The 23,428-nt window shown below is 42.7% G+C and overlaps 1 protein-coding gene across 11 annotated transcripts in view; it reads right to left on the reverse strand.

Annotated features, from left to right (window-relative positions):
* KCNMA1 (potassium calcium-activated channel subfamily M alpha 1) overlaps positions 1-22,847 on the reverse strand; it is a 759,662-nt gene extending 736,815 nt beyond the window's left edge. For 5 of the 11 annotated variants that reach the window (XM_068255422.1, XM_068255419.1, XM_068255415.1 and 2 more), the window contains exon 1: positions 21,267-22,845. In XM_068255422.1, coding sequence (XP_068111523.1) covers positions 21,267-21,563 — 297 coding nt within the window. In that variant the 5' untranslated portion in view covers positions 21,564-22,845. Of the gene's footprint in view, positions 1-21,266 lie in introns of all 11 variants that reach the window. The other 6 variants (XM_068255413.1, XM_068255414.1, XM_068255412.1 and 3 more) reach the window with 3 other exon arrangements.
* Between the last annotated feature and the right edge of the window lie 581 nt (positions 22,848-23,428).

Here is a 23,428-nt window from a genome sequence, read left to right on the forward strand (position 1 = left end):
AATTTTTTAAATGCTTGTTGCTTGTAGTCTGGTTCTATTGTCATTGCTATTAATATCTGCTGGGATCCATGCATATGTGAATTGCAGTTATATGTCAAAATTCTCACTAAGCATGTTCCATATTATGCCTTTCTTTATTTGTTTGTAATATTTTTGAAAAATCTAATAAAAAAGATAATATATTAAAAAAAAAAAATTTTTTAATTATGTCATGCTTAACTTATTGAATACGCTGACATATCAGATTAGCTTATTTAATACACATATTTAATAATAGGTAGGGGCATTATAAATAAAGGGGCAAAACATTATAATCCCATCTTGTATATAAAGTATACATAGCACCAAGAGATTGCATAACACTATACAACATCACTGACAGTTATTCCAAGTTGTTATAACAGCAACGAATGCTTAAAGAAAAATAGGTACTTATCCGTTAGCCGGGCGCATCCGGCAGGTGGCGCTGTTGTAGCGAATTTCGATGCGCTGTTGTATCTAATTCCATTCATAGTTACTGAACGTAGTACTGTGTGAATGGAAGCGCCGCAGGTGGCGCTAATTTCATTGTTGATACGTAACGATACAGTGTGTTAATGTCAACGAATATACATTGTATTTGAAGTGGCCGGAATTAAAATGAAGGCGGCGGCAATGTAACACATGAAGCCGCCGCCTTCGTCTGTTCTTCTTCTTCTCCCCCTTTGCCCTCTCGCTTGTATACAATGCTGCCAGCCTGCGGGGACATGCGTGTCTCCCCAGAGTCGTTCGTCGCGGCAGGGAAGCCTGCTTGTTTCCTTGCGACGAACGACTGTGGGGGGACACGCGTGCCCCCCCCCAGCTGGCAGTGTTGTAGAGAAGCGAGAGGGCAAAGGGGGAGAAGAAGAAGAACAGACGAAGGCGGCGGCTTCATGTGTTACATTGCCGCCGCCTTCATTTTAATTCCGGCCACTTCAAATACAATGTATATTCGTTGCCATTAACACACTGTATCGTTACGTTGCGTATCAACAATGTAATTAGCGCCACCTGCGGCCACCTGTTACCATAGTAACTATGAATGGAATTAGATACAACTGCGCATCGAAATTCGCTACAACAGCGCCACCTGCCGGATGCGCCCGGCTAACGGATAAGTACCGAAAAATATATTAAAACGTCTTATATATATCTGAATTGGATTGAATAAAACACTGAAGCATGATCTAGGTTTAGGTGAATCAACAAGAGTTTTTACTATCCTTCTAGCAGAGATCTTCATATCCATGAGATTATATTAGACCCCGCTGTACAGAAGCCTTATCTCACATGCTAGTATTGCCCTTCATGACCAGGTGATGGTCCTTAGTGAGCAAACAGTGTGCCTGCAGCTGATTGGCTGCGTTTCCAGCTGGCAGATGGAGTATCTAATCTCACTAATTATCTAGTAGTATTAGCTCTGTGTCTGCTGTTCGCTCTCATAATGCACTGACTATTTGCAGGCCTTCTAAACAAATATGGAGCTGCAGAATGACATGTAAAAAAGCACGAGATTGCACATTAAAATCTTTTTTATTTGCAGCTTTCAAGCTCTTAACACCTTTTCACAGTATCACTTATTACTTTGTTTTATAAACCTGAGATAACTGTGGTTTCAAGCTATCTGTACAACAGACTTAAATCAATCTGTACTGGATTGTTATCTAAACAGATGGTAAACATTCATACCATGTGGCCTTAAAACTACAGCAGCTCTCCTTTATGCCACTGAGAGGATGAGCCCTGAATTCAACTTGACTTCCTGACATGGTAGTGTAGCCGCACCTCCTCCTGCCCCTACCACATCCTTTTGACGCTGCAGAGGCCAGGCAGTAGACACTGTCATGCATCAGGTATGACCCAGTTGTTGGGTCTGTGGTCACAACTTTCAGCAGAGCTCAGGAGAGTACTGTAAATGACAGAAAGCAGTCCTAAAGGCCCATTCACACTTAAAAGCGCAAAGCGCTACCTTTTTTGCACAGGTGACTTTATCGCAATTAGCACAGTAAAATCACTGTATACTCTCGCGATTCAGAGTGATCGCAATCAGCGATTTTACAACACGTTTTGTGATTGCCGCTAATCGCGAAACACCCATTTGTTGCGGCAAATAGATCACTGCCATAGATTAATATTGCGCTAGCGCTTTAAAAAGTGCTAGCGCTTCGGCGACTAGCAGGAATCAACTACAGTGATCCACTACAGGTTTGTTTAACCTCCTTGGCGGTTAATTTTTTTCTGCAAAAATTGCAGAATTCCAATTTTTTTTTAAATGTTTCATGTAAAGCTACCAGAGTGGTAGCTACATGAAACACCACTAGAGGGCGCATGTGGCCCTCTAGTCCGATCGTCGCCGGCATCTATAGCAAACAGGGGAACGCGTATATAACGCGTTCCCCTGTTTGGCTTCTCCTGTCGCCATGGCGACGATCGGGATGACGTCATGGACGTCAGCCGACGTCCTGACGTCAGGGACACACGATCCAGCCCATAGCGCTGCCCGGAACTCATTGATCCGGGCAGCGCAGGGCTCTGGCGGGGGGGGGGCCCTCTTCAGCCGCTGCGTGCGGCCGATCGCCGCAGAGCGGCGGCGATCAAGCTGTGCGCGCGGCTAGCAAAGTGCTGGCTGTGCGCACAGCAATTTACAAAATGAAAATCGCCCCACCAGGGGCTGAGATCTGAGCTCGGGCTTACCGCCAGGGAGGTTAAAGAGGAACTTAAACCAAGGATTGAACTTTATCTTATCAGTAGCTGTTACTGCCTTTCCCACAGCAAATCTTCACATTTTCTTGAATAGATCATTAGGGGGGTCAGTATGGCTAATATTGTGGTGAAACCTCTCCCACAGTGTAGTGTCATGACCATGGCCCTGACAGTTTGCAGTTTGTGAACCTCATTTCATTGTGGGAAATAATGTATTTTTCAAACTTCCAAGCAAGCAGTTTCTCCCTCTGTGCACAGAATTCTCAGTAATAAACATTCCGTACAGATCGCCTGGCAGATGACACTATAATATAAATGTTGCAGCTATGTAAATGCTGGTCTTGCTACTGACATTTTCATACACCCATAACCATCTGAACTACTCAAAGGAGATCAGTCACAAAAATAAAAAAATAAATAAATAAAAGAAAACTCCTTTAAATCAGTTTGTAAAATGTGGGAATGAACAATGTTGTCTACAATGTAAAATGCTCTAAGGCTTACTATTAAATTAGTCTTAACCACTTCAGCTCGAAGGGTTTTCCTGTTAAAAACCAGAGCAATTTTAAAATTTCAGCACTGTGTCCATTCATCTGCCAATAACTTTATCATTACTTATCACACTGAAATGATCTATATCTTGTTTTTTTCACCACCAATTAGGCTTTCTTTGGGTGATACTTTTTGCTAAGAATTCTATCTGCAACTTTATGGGAATAATAAGAAAAAAATAGAAAAAAATCATAATTTCTCAGTTTTCGGCCATTATAGTTTTAAAATAAGACGTTCTACTGTGAATAAAACTCACACACTTTATTTGCCTATTTGTCCCGGTTATTGCAACGTTTAAAATATTTCCCTAGTACAATGTATGGCGCCAATATTTTATTTGGAAATGCCCCTTGTGGGGCATTCTATGTGGGTAAAACCAAGCGCAAATTGAGATCACATATGTCTCAACAAATAACAAATATTACATGTAAAAATGTTCCCACGATTCCTACTCCGGTTGCAAGACCTTTTAGGACGACACATGGAGGCAGACATAATCAAGTTCGGTTCATTGGACTTGAACGCATTCACAAAACCATTAGGGGGGGTAATTTTGACCGTCTGCTGTTACAAAAAGAACAGAGATATATTTTTGATTCACGTGCCAATGAACCGCCTGGTCTCAATGAATTCATTAGCTATGACCCTTTTCTACCACTATAGTTCTAGCCTGCGTCCTTGCTGGTGTGTTCTGTCTGATGGCGGCCCCCCGTCTGTCGCTGGGTGATATAGTTGCTTCTGCATGCAGCTTTCCCCCATTCCTGATACTCCCTTTAGATATTGAAGTGATTGCGTATAGCATTCTGTGTGCAGCTTTGCCCTTGGGTGTTAGTATCTAAGACATCCATTTTAGTGGCTGGATAGTGTAATGGTTAAGGGCTCTGCCTCTGACACAGGAGACCAGGGTCCGAATCAGCTCTGCCTGGTCAGTAAGCCAGCACCTATTCAGTAGGAGACCTTAGGCAACTCTCTTTAACACTGCTAATGCCTATAGAGCGCGTCCTAGTGGCTGCAGCTCTGGCGCTTTGAGTCCGCCAGGAGAAAAGTGCTATACAAGTCTTTGTCTTTATTGATGTTTTTCAATAGGCTACAATATTTTCTTTATTTGGGAGTCTGTACTATTTTCAAATATGTGTTTTTCATATTTTGCAACATATAGGTCCTGTTGGGCCTTTACCTGGCTTCTTCACCCAAATTTGGCCTGCCGTTGCTTGCTGTGTTCTGCGCCCGCCCGCCCCGGCCTGTGGGATGATGTTGGATGACCTCTCTCCCCTCTCCTCCTTTGGGGGGCATGCGGGCCCCGCCTCCGGCGACCTGTTAGCAGGCCATGAATGAATAGCCGAATGTGTGTGTGTGTGTCCGTGGTCGGGGCGCATCCTAGCCTGATGTTTGATTAATTTTAAATTATGTGTAGGTCTTTTTATTGAAATAAATATATGTAGGTGTAGTTTTACTGGGCACCTCTTTCCTCTGTTGTATCTTATAAGTGTTTGTACACATGCATTTTAAATGTTTTTCCAAAGTGGTCCTTTAAATAGACACATAATAATCTGACGGACGATGGATTTTTCAGGCTAAGCCACGTGGTAGGGAACATTAGTTTCACATAATGAAGATACTGGTGGAGAGGGTCATCTCTAAAAATTGGCAGTTGATTGATCCCATCTGCTTACAAGGTGGAGCTGGTGCCTCCAGCGCCATTAGTAACTACTGGGTGACACGCTGATCTCCGACAGAATCCTCACATAGAGGACCCCGGAGAAATGTGGCTAAATATACATGCAGGCCAGCCTGGTAGTGTAATGCCATTTAGTGCGCATGCGCGGGTTATCATGGCAACGTGTTTTGTGCTGCAGCATCACAGTATCCAAACAGAGTACCGTGATGCCCCAGCACAATAAAAATGTCAGGGAAATGTGTTATTTGTGTAGGGCAACAACTCATCAATCAGTATTCTGAGTGTAAATGTTTTACTACTATCACTTGGAATTCTCTGCTGAAACAAAGAAGCTAAGATTCTAGAACATCACGCCAGTACACTCTTTTAAAGGAAGTCCAGTAAGTTTCTAGTATCAGCTACAAATTATTCCAATAACAGCCATTAGCAACATGGCTTGTAGCGTGGCTTGCTCTGTAAGTATCTCTGTAGCTTGAAGCCAAACAGTAGTTGAGATTTTCCTCTGCATCCTATATCTGGAGGCACATCACAGAGGCCCAGTATAAAGATCTGCTACTCAGCTCTCTGACAAGCAACACGCTGTCCTACGGAAAGAGGAAATCATGCAGGAGGAAACTGGCTGCATCTGTATAGGGGGAAGATTATAAGAAATGGCCGATAGAATTCTGTCTTGGGGGTTGCTGTAGAGGAGGCTGCCAACATTTCAGAACACGTAGTAGAATGTCACCCAAAACAATCACAAAAGAAGCAATGAAAGTCTATAGTATGTACGTCCGTATGAAAGTCTGTTCATACAGTATACATGGGTGTTAGTTCAAAAGCAAGTAAATTTAGCAAGTAAAAAAGCCTTACATCAGGAAAACTGGACTACTGTTGTGTTCACAGGAGATGGATAGGAAATTCAGTTGAGACCTCTTAGCAATGCATATCTATATTTAATCACTAGTCTACCTAAGCCCGTTTAAAAACGGGCTCTTGGTAGTGATACCGCCACTCCATGTTAGTGCGCATGCGCACACCCGTCTCGGCTCCCTGGCCCGACCTCCCATCCCACCGGCTGTCTATACTGCCACGGTGGGACAGACAGACAGGGAGAATGGATGATGCAGGGACAGTTAGGTTTTATTGTATAGGTTTCATTCACACTAAATTCTTACTGACTTCTATCCAATCCAAAATCTTGCATTAAAAAAAAAGACGAAAGCAAAACTCTTCCAAAGAACTCTGGTACAAGTTTACACTGTCCCATGAGATGCTACACACAGTGAAATCACGGGACTGGTATCGGAGCTGCGGGAGGACTGAGGAGCAGAGGTGCCTGGCTCTTCTACTGACCACATATGCTATTGCTCCGTTGTTATTGCCTGATGAAGCGGGATTAAACCTGCAAAACGGGATGCATTGTCCTCCGGAGTATGCAGGGCCAGGCTGAGGCAGAGGCTGAAGAGGCTCCAGCCTCAGGGCGCAGTGTGGGAGGGGGTGCACAATTCATTCAGCTGTCATTCCCAATTGTGTTTGAAGCAGAAAGAAATAAGAAAAGGGCACACATGACAGTGACTGCAAGACAGATAACTAGAGATTAAGGTGTTGGGGGGGTTGGGGCGGGCTGGGGTGCCTCTAGACTAATAGCAATCAGTGTGTGACGGCTGGGGTGGGAGGGATGGGAGGGCGCACTTTGCTGTCTCAGCCTTGGGTGCTGAAGGACCTTGTCCCGCCTCTGGGAGTATGTAAATAAACTTGTTGTATTTGACAAATACATTGGCAATTATTGTGTCTGCTTAGAGGAGGTAAGTCCACCACTGCCTTCTCATGCTTTAAACTATTTAGATTCTTTTATCCTTTTGGTGCCTCTGTATCCATACTACGCTATATTGGGTCCACCCCTGGTGAAGGGGTGTTACCCCCTTTTTTCCTTATCTACAGAGAGTGACTTCTTAATCCTGAGTGGGGTCAGGTCTAATCTCCCCACCTGCCTATACAGTGGTTGCCTTGGAGGTAGCCCTGCTTTGTGAGTATAGCTTATTACTCTATCATACTTCATTTCAACTACCAGTACATACTACACTATATTTGGCTCTTGGTGTCCCTACTCTGTGTACTGGTTTCCTTTAAAGCGGTATTGTCACCATAAAAATCAAATTTCAACAGCAACTGGTCTGAGTGTATTAAGTGATACAGATGCTAATCCTGCATTCAAAACTTTTTCTGCTGTTATGGTTTGGAGTTATTACATACTTTAGGAGCACTGGCCCTAGTGCCAAACAGTGCCAAAAAGTTGAATGCTGGGAGTTCTTTTGAATGCTGGGAGTTATTTTTATCTATAATATATTCCTCCTCTTCCATTTATTTCCCTGCCTAGCTGATCACTTGGCTGAGGTGACTCAGTGATTGGATGTGTAAATAAAAAAAGACTCTGGGAGGAGGGCAGCTAATAAATACACAATGAGCAAGAGAAGGGAGGGGGAAACAAGAGTCAGGGAGGATATGATGTCAGCATTAAGCTTGGCAAGATGGCCACTGCCTAGAGTAGGATTCTCTGCTTTTCCTTTATAAAATTCACAGGAATCGTTACATGGATAGCACAATACATCTGTTATGTAAGTAGAAGAAGTATTTATCTTCTTATATATGTGTTTTTATTTCTAGGTTGGCATGGGTGTCGCTTGTTCTTTAAGGTTAATTCTGCAGCTTGATATGAAGCTCAGTAAAGCGCGAGAGGGTTTCTATTGGTGCCCATTGCCACCAGTTTCCATCACAAATTAACCAAACCGCATTGGAACATATGTCAATGGATGAATATGGTTGGCTAAAAAACATCTGAATGCAAAAACTTGGATGTTGGCAAAATTCAGGTTTCTTCTGCTCAGCTCCAGTGACCGCAAACACCAACACTGCCTAAGTTCTGAGTGGGCCTATCAGCACTCACAACACATTCTCCTACCCAGGACTTAAGCACCACTTTTTGCCTGCCCCCTCGGTATTACGTAGTCAGAGAAGTGAACTCACCAGAGTGAAGTTGTTAACCTGATTTTATATACATGATTTATACTTCTTAGCCGCTTGATAAAACAATATTGATAAATAAAACTTCATTATTTTCACTTTTTGTTTTGTTTAAAGGACTTACGAGGCCTGATTTTTAAAAAATAAACAAAAAAAGTTAGATACCTGTGTGTTTTTGTAAGGCACGGAGGACGCGGTCCGCGCCCTCCGTGCCGTTCCGCCGGGTCCCCGCTGCTGAATATCCCCCCGAACGGCCCCCGACCGCACGGCCCGGGTCGGGCTCTCCAGCCTTCACCAAGATGGCCGCCGGAGCTGGCCGCTGCTGCGCAGTCCGCACAGCTGCGAGTGCGGCTGCGCAGCTCTAAGGCCAACCCCCCGATCCACGTAAACAGTAGCGTGGATCGGGGAGTTGGCCTTAGAGCTGCGCAGCCGCACTCGCGGCTATGCGGACTGCGCAGCCGCGGCCAGCTCCGGCGGCCATCTTGGTGAAGGCTGGAGAGCCCGACCCGGGCCGTGCAGTCGGGGGTCGTTCGGGGGGATATTCAGCAGCGGGGACCCGGCGGAACGGCACGGAGGGCGCGGACGGCGTCCTCCGTGCCTTACAAAAACACACAGGTATCTAACTTGTTTTGTTTATTTTTTAAAAATCAGGCCTCGTAAGTCCTTTAAACATTAGGGTCACTGAATATTTATACTATATTTAATAAATAAAATAAAAAAGCCAAATATGACCTGCATTTGTAAAAAAGAAAATAAACAAACAAATAAATAAAATAGCTGTCAATAACTGTCAAAAGTGTAAACTCCTTGCCTACATTACGCTAATGGAGCACAATGGGAATTACTGGAAGGAGAGTGAATAAGTAGTGGTTGTGCAAATGCAATCTGTCTGCCTACACTCACAGAGATAACCTTTTGTATTTACACCAGGACAGATCCCATAGCAGGTATTTGGAAATACCAGAAATGTCATAACCAATAACTCACATACTTTTCAGCAATCCTCACTATGGCCCAATATGGCTCAGGAGATGCTAACCTTTTGTCATCTATTAGAACAGAATGTTCAATGTATGCAGGGCAAGGATGGAGTATTCCTCCTTATATTTTCCAATGAACTCCAGGTCCAGATTTACACTGTTTATTTCCCCAATCCAACTCTCTTGCTCCAGCCATCTTGCTTTTTCCATTTGTAGTGTATCTATCAGACACAACAGTCTCTTTCCTGTGCAGCACCCCTCTTCCATTCTCACCCACCTACGTGTGCAGTAGCCTTCCCATTCCATAGGCACCCCCCTTATTCTTAGTAAATCAGGCCGTATGTTACAGATTCTCATTTCAGGTTAGAGAACTTCTAAAATATCCATATTGGCAATGGCTATATTTATAAAATAAGATGTCCGCTTTAGGACTACAGAGCACCAACAGCTTTGTAGTAAAGACTTGTTGCTACCTATAGAATGCTATGCAGCAACAACATGTCACTCGAATAACAAAGGGGGTTGATTCATTAATATTTCAAAACACTGTGGTACACTGTGCATTGATTAGCTTAGGGCAATGTACCTTCCTGAACAATCAATTCACTAACTTGAGATTTATCTCTTATGTGAATAGCTGCTGTAATACACCCACACCGCTCATTATCCGATGCAGCTGTCTGAGCATACAGGCTCACTCACCGCAAAACAAGAGCTTCCCAAGCTCTGAAACTAAACTAGTGAAACTGATACAAGAGAGACACTTTTGGTTTTACAGATACATCAAAAAATAGAAGCGGAATAGACAAAGGAGTAGGCACATCTGATGAAAAGAGTGGAGACAAGGGGTACACAATTGCGACCTATTTTCCAATTCATCTCCACCTCCTATGCCTGGGCATGGAGCTTATGTTAATGGTCCCACACATGATTTTAATTTATTAATTTACAATTAATAAGAAAAGCTGAGCACTGTTTTTTGATACATGGTAAGAAAATATACTAGTACTTCTCTGTCAAATATTAGGTAAAGGAAAATCTCAATTTTGTTAAGAAAAGCTCAATGCTTTCAATTTAGTTGAATACACAGCAAGCATTATAGTGTACCGGAGGCTTTTTTTTGTAATACAAATGAGACACAGAGGCATGTTCTTTGTTTAATGCCTCAGTATCCTTTTTTGTGCCACTCTCCATCCCCCTTCACTTTGCTGCAGAGCCCCGAAAATGCCAACGGGATTGTCGTTAGATAACTATGGGAAGGGGCGTCCCCAGCAGGAGATGTCCCTTCCCCTCCTCCTGGAGCCTCTTCCCCAGCTCTGTGCGCCTCTCCCTGTCTCTATCCCTCCCCTCCGAGCCTCTCCCTGCCTCTGTCCCGCTCCTCCATGGCTCTCCTTGCCTCTATCCCACCCCTCCATGGCTCTCCCTTGTTTCTATCCTGCCCCTCCCTGGCTCTCCCCCGCCTCTCTGCTCTGTGAGGAGAAGCAGAGAGGAGAGCTGCACGGTCATGACTCCAGGGGGTCACTAAAAATGAAAATGAATGATTGCTGGCCACAGGAGCACCAGCTAGCCCCCCAGATCAGGTAGTAAGTTTTCTTTTTACATTTATTCTTGGGCTCAGGATTGCTTTAATGGCTAAGACCCTTTCAGCCAGATTACTTTGTTTTTGTGTCCATATAAAACACAGACATTCTACTTTGCATGTAACAAACTGGCATAAGGGAGTGTTTATGTTTGCTGCCAGTCAACCCATTAGGCCAGGTGTTAGAAATAAGAACTACACTTGACCTGTACAGCTAGTTCCTGGTTGGAGTTTCAGAGCTGTCACATTTTAACAGTACTCAAAACACAGCATGCAGAATACTAATGCAAAGCGTAGATTATTGGGTACTTATCCGTCAGCCGGGCGCATCCGGCAGGTGGCGACAAAACTCCACCAGAGTGACATCTTTCCCTACTATCCACGGCAGCCTGGAGGGGGAATAGTAATTAGCACCACCTGCCGGATGCACCCGGCTAACGGATAAGTACCGATTATTGTATTACTTGTACAGTGCCTAAAGTCCAGGTTCAGACCTGGGCCATAATCCGCATAGAGTTTATATGTTCTCCTGTGTCTGCATAGGTTTCCTTCCACACCCCAAAAACATTTTCCCTGAGTCAGCCTAGTCTACAATAGGGATATAGGACAATGGTAGGATTAGGTTGTGAGCTCCACTGATGAACAGTTAGAGACAATATTATGTACACTGTAGAAAGATGCAGAGAACATCACGGCTATATAAATATGATATATATATATATATATATATATATATATATATATTAATACATTGGTCCTGATTCCCTCAGTGCCAACAAATAGCATGACATGTATTATAACAACAATTTGTACATTGTGTATATAGCATGAGTGGCACTATGTGTGTAACACACATTATGTGGCTGTTGTAAACACAGCTATAGTCATGGCAAATTTATAACACAAGTGGAAATTCTATTTAACACCTGCTTACTGTAAGTCCAAAGTTCTCCCTCAAGCGTCTGTCCACAGAACGGAAATTAGATATAATTTTTACGCCATACACAATTTATAAAAAATTGTCCAAACAATCCAAAGCTTCATCCCTGTTTATGGTACTGGATCACAAGGTACATGTGCAACTAACATTTTGTTATAGCATGCTTAAAAATGCGAAAAATAAGCTGTAAAAACAAGGGAACCAAGTCTTTAGATATTGAGGTTGATTAATCAAATGGTGGTAATACTGCAGTGGATATATAGCGTATGGCAGTATTACCTTCACTTCCACATTCAGCAACACGAGGTATACCAGTAGCGCGACTCATGGTACCAGAGCAGCACGACTGTTGCTACGGTAACGCTTGTAACTAATAAGCATTATCGATAGTAGTGTGCATTACCGTAGCAACGGCTGTGCTACTACAGTATCTGCTGGCGTAACTCACAGTGCTGCATGCGGAAGTGATTTACCGTCATTTGATGAACCCCATTGCACCCTATACAATTCACTTTTCCTCCTAAGTTTTCTACTAGGTGATATTTTCACATTTTATCGATAAAATGCCTTTTTAGCCACCAGCAAGCAATCATTTTGACAGTAATTTTTGACCTACCCGGCCACAAGTCAGAAATTTAAGTCTGACTCGTGGATAAGGCGACTACCAAGCTTTTCTTTATTGAGTCAGACCTAAATTTCTTGACTTATAGCCAAGGATATACAGTACTCTTGAGTACTTTTTCAATTGCAGAGTGCTAAAAAGTTATTTTAAACAGAAGATGAAAAATTATCTCCTGGGAGAACATTTAGGAGAAAAAGTCAATTGGACCGAGCCCAAAGTACATTTGCAATTAAGTACCGTATGTGTCTACTTTTTTTTTTGTAGGTCAAACATTTTCCTTTTAAAAATTAAAAAAAATCTAACATGCCTAATGCACTGAATCTCAGGTGGACCTCTCCTCAGCAATTTCTAGCAGGCTGCCCAGTTGGAACCATGGTAAAGCACTGACAAAGCCCACAAAGGCTGGGTTCACACAACAAAACACAATTACTTGCGCTTAGCTATAGTGATTTTGCAAAGTGATTTTCAGATTGATTTTTAAATGTATGGGTGTTTTTGCGCATAGGTTCAAGCTAATTCGCTACAAAAAAAATGCTACATGCAGCACATTTGCAATTTTAACCAAATAGCAAAGCTGCTGTGGGAACACCCTCATAAGGTGACACTGCACTATCGCTGAAAAGCTTACCGGTGTGAAGCAGCCCATCAAAGGGAGGGTCTATTGCTTTGGCTGCCAAAGCCAGGCAAAACTGAGTCTCAAGTTGGGAGACATAGCTTCAGTAGGCAGAGCCAGGGGCGTAGCAATAGGGGTTACAGAGGTTTCGACCGCATCGGGGCCCTTGGGCCTGAGGGGCCCCAAAGGGCCCTTCCTCAACTACAGTATTAGCTCTCTATTGGTCCTGTGCTCATAATAATCACTTCTATAGATACTTTGAATAGTGGTAATCATTAATAAACTGTTCCCCATTCCCTTCTTGCACCTCTGACACTGTAGTTGCCTTTGGCAGGTTTTGGTGTGCCGTATCAATTGCAATGTATAGAGTGCTTGGGGGGCCCCATTGTAAAACTTGCATCGGGGCCCACAGCTCCTTAGCTACTCCACTGGGCAGAGCAGTTAGACCTGCTCCCTTCCCCCTACATGGACTATGTCATTGCAGTTCACATGTGCTCAGGAGAGTGGTTCTGACTGCCTAAGGGGAATAAAAAAGTGCATAGACGTCATTGAAGAGGAAATGAGACCTGTCATTCTGTCTTGCAGATACTTCTTAAGGTGGCCACACACCATACAATTTTTTAAATATCTGTTCAATTTAAGAATTGCAATCAATTTTTCTGACTGATTGTAACATTTCAAAAATATGACCAATGTACCACACACGTATGTTCAATTTTTCCCCAATTATGATAAAAAATGATTGGAAACGCTGACAAAATTGCTAGGGTGTGTATATTAATAAATTGACAATCTAACACACACCATACAATCTTTAGAAAGATTGAAGAAAAATATCTGTCATTCCGGATCGATAGAAATTGAAGAAAATGGGAAATCCGATCAGATTTTTCAGTCGAATGAAAAAAAAGCTTTCAATTTTTTCGGGAGATACGATCGTTTTTATCGCATTGCCGTAAAATCGGATCATTTTATTGTATCGTGTGTGGCCACCTTTAGTCTTATCTTGCAAAAGGTAAGGATTTTTAAGCTAAATATGGCATGCTTTTTCATTTGAAAAGAGTGACTGCCAATTTTTATTTTATTAAAAAAACAAACAAAACAAAACAATGAGTCTAGACTAGGAAACATTTCAGAAGGTAACCAAATATCAGTTAAAATGAGATTAAGATTGCAGATAAAGACAGACTACTACCTGAAATGCCACTGAAAGGGAACCTGAACTGAGTAAAATGATTTAAAATACACACATGATGTACCTGCAAATAAACATTACATACGTACCTCACCATCAATTCCTCTCAAAGGCTCACCTTTGGTTCTAACAATTACTACTTTCAATTCTGAAAAGATTTTGTCAGAACTGAAATATATCAGTTGCTGTTGGTCATAACTGAAAGGACAACTGATGTGCAAGGTAATGTCAAGGTTTCCCTATGGCTCATGTAGGCGATATTACAGTTGAACAGTGTGCTGACCTGGAAGCTGTTACAGGGTCATCACCATTTTTAAAATGGAGGACAGAGAATTCCATTGATCACAGTAAACAAACAGGACCCAGTAGAGGAGAGAGAGATTGATAAATAGAGTACATGGGAAGTATGTATGACGTGTGCATGTTTATTTTGACTTTTAATTTTCAGCTCAAGTTTGCTTTAAAGAGACCCTGTATCAAAGAAAAACGTCCCCTGGGTGGTACTTACCTTCGGGAGGGGGATGCCTCAGGGTCCCAATGAGGCTTCCCCCATCCCTGAAGCTGCAGGCAATCCAACGCTGGCTCCCCCGAAGTCTCCCGCAATCCTCCCTCGACAAGCCTGACAAGGCTTGATATATTTACCTTCCCTGGCTCCAGCGGGTGGCGCTGTTCGGCTCTCAGCATGGAAATAGCAGATTCCAGTCGGGTCCGCTCTACTGTGCAGGTGTCCTACGCCTGCGCAGTAGAGCGGAACGCCTGGAATTGGCTACTTGTGTCCATTTCCGAGACCAGAGCAGCAACTGTGCCTGCACTGGAGCCGGAAAGGTAAATATTTACATGCTCTCCGTTCCAGGGCCCGCGGCGAGACCACTGTGGGACAGAAGAGGATGGGGGAAGCCTCAATTGGATCCAGAGGTTTCCCCCTCCCGAGGTGAGTACCACCCAGGGTAATATTTTTTAAATACAGATTCTCTTCAAAAGAGGAACTCCAGTGAAAATAATTTAATAAAAAAGTGCTTCATTTTTGCAATAATTATGTATACCGTAATTGATTTAGTCAGCGTATGCCCATTGTAAAATCTTTCCTCTCCCTGATTTACAGTCTGACATTTATCACATGGGTGACATTTTTACTGCTGGCTGGTGATGTCAGTGAAAGGAGCTGCTTGCTTTTTGGCAGTTGGAAACAGCTGTTAACAGCTGTTATTTTCCCACAATGCAACAAAGCTCCCACAGTGTGAGGTCAGAACCATGGTCCAGACATCATACTATGGGATGGGTTTCACCACAGTATCAGCCATACAGAGCCCCCTGATGATCCATTTGTGAAAAATAAAATATTTCTCATGGGAAAGGTGGTATCAGCTACTGATTGAGATGAAGTTCAATTCTTGGTTACGGTTTCTCTTTAAGTTCACTTTGAATTTCCTGTGTCCTTAGAAGAAACACACTTTTCCAACACCACAGCATAATCTGGAAGATGCAAAACTTGATAAATGATCTTTACTGCAGTGTTGGATAAATCCCAAGGGCCAGGTAGCCAAAGCAAGTACATAAAAGCTGGTACCAAGCTGTCTTTACTAATATGCTGTAGCAATACACTCACAGGCTCCTGCGATCGTGCAATGGACTAGCATTTCAAATGTACTTACTAGTCCACAAATGATCTACTCCTGTCAGTAAATACATAACTGTCATGCCATCATGCAATGTTCATCATAAAAAAAAGAAAAATCTATTTTCAAGTTATATATTAATGGTCAATATTAGAGAAGAATCTAGCTTTTAGCTCTGTCAGATTAAGGGCTCACGTTCATGCGCGCTTGTGGAAACGCGATCACAGGGACAGCAGACTGCACTGTGTGCCGTTTCCATACATGCGCAGCGATTTCTCCGCTGAATAGCCGTGCATGCTATGCTGCATTTCAGGGCGTTTCGGCCCGCAACCCCATTCAGTATAATGAATGGGATCACAAGCCCCACCCCCCACCGGAAGTGACACGCAGCGCTGAGCCACAGGGCTCTGTGCTGCATGGAAACGAGGCCTAAGGCAGAGTTCATACTTATCATTGTGGAAGACTGAATGTTTTCACATGCCTTTTTTGCGTTTGTATGTACACTTTTGCACACATATTTTCTCAGAAGTGCCAAAGAAAGTCAATAGGGATTTGCATGAGATGTGTAAATTTATGCTGCAAGACAGAAGTTTTTACCACACATGCGGAAAAAAAAATGTGAAAACACGAATTTTAGCGGTAGTGACATTTTCTATTGACTTTTATTAGCAGTGCGGTGATGCAGTGTTTGCACGTTCACAAAAGGCAGCAAATTTTAAGGTGAACACATCCTGAAGGAAAAATAAATAGCTTTTTGAGATTGCTATAGCTATTGCTGTTTATCTGCAGTACACTTTGCTAGGTACTCAATGCACAGTAACAGGCCATTTTATTTTATTTTTGTATTTCAATTGTCTTAGGGCCCTTTTACACCTTATAAGTTATAACTGAAAAAAAATTGATTTTCAAAGTAATGCCCATATTTTCCTATGGCTCCGTTCCCACTATACGCATTTTTAACCGAAAGCTTTATCACAATGCACTGCTATGGAAAAAACGCATACCAATGCATTAAGTGTAAAAGGACCCTAAGGGCTCTTTCACAGCGACAAACGTGTGTAGCACGGCAGCATAGTGGACACCACAGTCCTTTTGCAGTGCCTGGGTCCTTACCCCATCAAGCTCGACCATGTGCCACACGTGGTTCATTCGCCCCACTCCCCAGTATCAGACTGCATAGTTAGCCTGGAGGCTAAATGCCATGTCCGTACAGCATATGGTGCTGAATGGTCACCCGAGGGATCGAGTCCTGATTCCTGCTGGTGGCCATACTTGTGCATTTAAGATCTTGATAAGGACACTATCTATATGGAATTTACACAAGTATGCTCCAGCCTTTCTAATTTTCTGCCACATCCCAAAAACACACAGGGAAGTTAATTGTTTTCTCCCAATCCTCACTCTCCCTGCTCTAGTGGCCGCAGCTCAAGCGTTTTGAGTCCGCCAGTCTTGTCTTGCTCTGATGGCCCTGTTCAACACCCCCTGGAATCGCTTTGTGAGGACGTGTGTACAGTGCATCTACCAGTCAATACCCGTTTGTGTTGGCCATATATCTGAGGGGCTGGGGCCCTTTTGGTAATGAGTTCAAAAAGCTTAGGAATCCTGCCAGGTTCAATGAAAATGTTAGATTTCTACATCTTCTAGGGCAGCACGGTGGCATAGTGGATTGCACTTGCAGCGCTGAATCCTCGGTGAAAAATCCAGCCAGGGCACTATCAACAAGGAGCTTGTATGTTCTACCTGTATCTGTGTGGGTTTCCTGCTGGCCCTCCAGTTTCATCACATATTCCAAAAACATACAGATAAGTTAATTTGTGGCTTCCCCCTAAATTGGCCCTAGACTATAATGGACATATGACTATGGATTGGATAAGACTGTGAGTCCCTCACTATATAAATACTAAATAATAACTTTTTGGCATAAATGAAAGGGATACTGTAGGGGGGTCGGGGGAAAATGAGTTGAAGTTACCCGGGGCTTCTAATGGCCCCCCACAGACATCCTGTGCCCGCGCAGCCACTCCCCAATGCTCCGGCCCCGCCTCCAGTTCACTTCTGGAATTTCTGACTTTAAAGTCAGAAAACCACTGCGCCTGCATTGCCGTGTCCTCGGTCCCGCTGATGGCACCAGGAGCATACTGCGCAGACCAAAGACCATACTGGGCTTGTGCAATACACTCCTGGTGACATCAGCGGGAGCGAGGATGCAGCTACGCAGGCACAGTGGTTTTCAGACTTTAAAGTCTGAAATTCCAGAAGTGAACCGGAGGCGGGGCCGGAGCATCGGTGAGTGGCTGCGCGGGCACAGGATGTCTGCGGGGGACCATTAGAAGCCCTGGGTAAGTTCAACTCATTTTCCCCCGACCCCCTACAGTATCCCTTGAAAGTGTCTGATAGATAAACTCCTCACTGCTATGTGTATAGGGCAACCCACAACACTGAGGAATGAGCCAATTGCTCACTGAAAGGAATGTAGACAATTCTCTGTTCAGTTGCTGTTGTCTATAAGGCCCTCGCTGAAGAAGTGGTTACAGTAATATTTAAAGCAACATGTCTAAAGCCCCATCTACACGATACGATTCTTTATACGATTTGATTACGATTCTATTTACGATCTGATTAAATCCAACATGTCCGATCGGGATTCGATTTGATTCAATTCGATTTGCCATTGTTTTGCAATGGCAAATCGAATTGAATCGAATCCCGATCGGACATGTTGGATTTAATCGGATTGTAAATACAATTGTAATCGAATCGTATAAAGAATCGTATCGTGTAGATTGGGCTTAAGAAAAAAAATTACTATTCAGTCTCTCTAGTATAAGAAATATAAACAAAGAGTAGAAGAATTGTTAAACAAACCTTAAGGTTCTACTTATCTGTGTATATGGTCATTGTAAGCAGCCACAGACTACCCTGTAACATTATCATTCATGTATTTCTCTTTAAATTGTAAGTTCTATTTTACATAGAAAAGGAAATAAGCACAAGTTTAAAAATATATTTATATATGAGTATTACAAGTATCAAATATAGAGGATGACAATTATTGCCACCTATTTTTTAACAGGTCTGATAGATTGCTTTGAATATAGGACTGTTTGCAGATTCAGCTGTAAAAACTGTGATGTGATATTTCCACAGTCAGGCCAGGATTCGAACAACATACACCAGGCCAATTTCTCTTCATATGCTGTATACTGCATTTTCATTTTCCCCATCCTGCAGGGCTATGACACAACTGGGATACTTAGCAACTGTCTCTATGAAGGTTGGCTAGTAATGGAAAGTCACAGAGGTTGGGGGGGGGGGGGGGGAAGAGTTCCATCTTAAGAACCAAAATCTATGATGGGGTTATTACCCAAAGGCTCGTACCAATGGACCAGAAGGGCGAGGCCACACTTCTTTCCATTAGGACACTAACAATGCATTAATAAAAGCCCTTATCCACCATCTTATATAGTTACAATCCCCTTTCCTCAGTTGCTATATAGATAATTGGGCCTGTAGATCTATGATATATATATAGAGAGAGAGATATAACTATATATATTTATTTATTTTTCTACTAAATGAGATCATTCTATTGATGAGCAGCTTTATTTACAATCCATTCCATGAAATGAGGATATCATTTCTGACCTGTCCCCTCACTCGAGTAGGATTCTTCTAAGCGTGGGGGTTAAACCCACCATTCAAACACACAGCATCATAAAACTGTATTTCCTCAATGAGGCTCTTTTGCTGCATAATCCATGCTGCTGCTTTGCTGTAGTCTTCCCTAGCTATACACTGGAAGGACAGTGCAGAAAAACAGCAGCCACCTGTGTTTAACTGACTACTAGATAACCTCTTTGCTGTTCTGTACAACCTTTCATCTGTTATTTTAATGGTATGATGTATCCCAGTCCTTGGATTTCATATGGGCAATATAGCATCTATAACACATCCATAATGAATGTCATTAAAAATAGATGATGCAAAGAACAAAACTGTGCAGTGACTCATACCAACCAACCACAAATTAGCTTCTATCAATCAGAGACAACATTGATATAAACGGACATCTGACTGCTTGCTTGTCATGGGTATCAAAGTGTCATTGAACTGTGCACCTTGATATTAACCAAGAATATGCATAGGTAACCAAGAATATGCATAGGCCTTTATACCCTACAGCAATGATTAAATTATATGTATCCAACGGCAGGAAAGATGTACTTTTCATTGCTGCTAAATAAGCATCATTGGAGTCACACATAACAAACATTCTAATAAATTATGTAAGATATAAATTGAACCACTTCCTGTCATTATGTGGTTTAGTAAAACCAATGCTCCCTTGGGGTACATTGTTGAAGAGGTATATTATGGCAGGAACAATTCACATAAAAGAGATATAACTTGAATTAATAATAATGTTTTTATGGGTTTGCTTTTTTTGCAAAAGGAAATTATCTCCATATATAAAGCCTTGACATGTTTCAGGTTAAAAAAAAAATACCAGCTTTTTCGAATTGGAAGCACATAGTTGATGCTTCTAGTGCAAAGCAGCAACTGTTGCTGAGTAGGATACGTGCCTTGGGAATTCAGACCTTAGATATTAAAGATAAAAGGATGAACCTGTTGGATTCAAACATACTTTACTCAAAACTACCGGTATTTTAGTGAAAATGTCATCACAGAAGCATTTTTTCTTTTGTGGCCTAAGAAGATGGGTTACTGATAAAAACATGATAAATAAGAAATTCTGAAGCAGCCAAGCAGACTTACCAATTGGACATTTCCACCTGACAGAATGACTTCTAGTTGTTTCTATATTGCACTACACCACTTTTATTCCGCTTAAGTAGCAATCCGTTATAAACAGACAGCCATGACCGGCTAGACTATGTGATGAATGTTTGGACCAAAACAGAATGCTGCCCAGAAGTAAACTTTATACTGCAGTACCAATGAATAAGCATTAGCATGACAGCAAAGTCTAACAACAAAAAATGCAGTGATGTCAGTAAATAAGCACGATTTTAATTTCGTTAAATTTTACCACAACCCTGAGTTTTTCACACCAAAATCTCCTGAAATAATCCTATCCATGTAACTATGGATTAATAAATACATTTCTATTTCTTTGCTTGCTTATGTTGCCTATTTCATCTATTATTCACGCTAATACTATTTATATTTTGTTGTTGTTTATGTCATAAGATTGTGTTTTAGTTATACATTCTGCAATGTGGTGACACAAAACATAGTTTAAACAAATTATGAAATAACTGAGCACTGCGGATTGGTTTCCCACTTAGAACATATGTTCAAAAGAAACTTCGCTCCTCCAGTAACGTCCTCCAATAACATCTTGATGTGTTTGCAAACTCAAGCTAAAGTTATTCAGAAGCACCTAATATATTATTCATCATCTAATTTTAAAACTGGGGGGAAAATAGCCTGGGAAAGACTCACAGTGATTGGTGTCCCAGTCTTGGTCAAACAGTGACAATAATATCACATTACACTTCACTACGTTAGTAGCTAAGAGACTACCAACTGCCCTGCCTTTCCACAATAAGAACCTAAAATTAGAGTGGACATTTGTTTCCATGCTAGTAGACACATAGTTTACACATTCTTTCTACAAACTTTAGTGATTCAACTTCATTTAAAATAAGAGCAGCTGCCAGCAACATAGTTTAAACCCCAACTAAAATCAAAACAATAAAAAAAAAACCATTAACAAAACATATTCTGACATAGATGTGGTTACCTTATTCTTGCCCCCACAGTGGCAGCAGACTGTCCAAAGGTATTTAAGAGTCCTCCATACCAAGATTATGAAAAGGCCCCCAAAAAATGTCACCATGGAAGAGGCCAGGAATGCCCACCACATACGTTGTCCCCGACTGTCACATGGCACTTCCACAGTGACCGGAATAATGAGGGCAGCATCTCCTTTGGGGGCAAGGATGGAGGAGTCTAGATGCAAGTTGTTGTTGTTGTTGATGGCGCTCATGGTTAAGCCAATGCTACTGAAGTTGCTTTGGGATTTGTTGCCACTTGCCATTGCTAACAGGAAGACCCAGGAAACCCTGAAAGCCACTTATGTCTCATCCCCCAAATTCCTGTGCCAGCCATATTGCAAGAAAGGGGGCAGGTCAGACAAATTATGGGGCCTTCCTTGGTTGCCTCCTCTGCATATAATGAGGGAAGGCTTACGACACACGTACTGTCACAATTTTAGCTTGAAATCCTCATTCCACAAAGGGAGTCCATAAAAACCAGACTACCCTAACACCTTCAACAAAGCTGTCATGGATATTCCATCAAAAACAACCAGGAAAATCTTCAAACCAATCCTTCATACCTCCCTGTTTGCAGGACATGGGAGTGTGTGGCAGATATCTTCCCTTTTTAATTCCCTATATAATAAGCATCAATGTGACACTTGCAATTATCAAGCAATGTTGACAGCAATATTTAGGTTGCACGCACATTCTTAGCACTGGGAAAACGTTCATATGCTAGGCGTTATCAAGGCATTTCCCAGCACCTGTTTGCAGCAGTCATTTCTAATAAAAATGGGGCAACTGCTGAGAGATTATAGTAAGGCAACCCCCCTTACTGGAAGCAGTGGCTTGTCGGCTCCCTTGCAGGCACAGGTCTGGCGAGCATGGAGGGCGATCTCTCGGCTGATAACGTCTTCTTTTATCGATGGGAGCCTCCTGGGTCGCTCTTCTGCTTTCCACTCCTTTTTCTCTCTAATGGACTCCAATATACTGCGGCGCTTTCTGGATAAATGTAGATGTGTATTTTCCCTTTCCTCTACACGCTGCTGCCAGCCTGCTGGCTATTCTCCTCTCCTACCTTCCCTTTTCCTCTTTCTCCTCCGACTGTTCAGGGCTGTAATCCTCCCAGCTGATCGCCTGCGTCCCTCCTCCTCCTCCTCCGCCAGTGCCTCTGTCACATCTCTGTGCTAGGCATAGATGGAGAGGACACCCAGGGAAATGGAGGTGAGGAGGGGGAGAAGGAGAGAATGAAGGAGGGCAGATTTACAGGTAGCTAGGAGGAGTCTTCTGATGCTGATGGTTGCCCATTCCAACAAGTCCTCGCGTTACTAGTCTCCTGTAGGTTGGCAGCACCTGGCGCCCGATGAGGCAGCGTCACCCCCTCACCCGCTGTGACCAGAGGACGGTCGTCAGACGCGCACAGACAGGAGCAGCCTAGAGTGGCGCAAAGCGCATGGACTACTCTTCCAGGTTTTCCTATGACGCAATAACACTGGCAGGGGCTGTCATTATTGTCCTGTGTATTTCTGCCCACAGCCTCCTCTGGTAATGTGAATTAGCCTGCGCATTACTGCTGCTTCCCATCACTGTTTTCCTGGGTGTCAGCAGCAGCACGGTGATGAGACGCAGGGACAGCAGCACTCTGTTCCTAGCACAGCATTTGTGTGTCTCTTATAATCACCTGCTGCTCAGTGTCAGAGGGCAACATGTGACTCCTGTGAAAATAGCAACACATGATAAATATCCAGATCAGTGGATAGCACACAGATTGAAAACTGAGAACATTTCCTCAGTGATCAAATATCGTTGGGTGTGTGTGTGTGTGTGTGTATATATATATATATATATATATATATACACACACACACATATCCATACATACATACATATACACTACACACCGGAGAGGTGTGCTCTCTGGTTACTTGAGAATCATTGTTAAAAATAGGCCTAGTTAATACTGTACGGTATAATCTCGTTATAGTAAATTTTGCTACAGTAAACACTTGGGCCATGGGAGCCCAATCAATGATGCACGCTGGGGCGTAGCCATAGGGAGTGCAGAGGTTGCGACCGCATCGGGGCCCTTGGGCCTGAGGGGCCCTCTCTCAACTGCAGTATTAGCTCTCTATTGGTCTTGTGC

This window comes from Hyperolius riggenbachi, chromosome 10, assembly GCF_040937935.1.
Source record: "Hyperolius riggenbachi isolate aHypRig1 chromosome 10, aHypRig1.pri, whole genome shotgun sequence".
NCBI lineage: Eukaryota > Metazoa > Chordata > Amphibia > Anura > Hyperoliidae > Hyperolius > Hyperolius riggenbachi.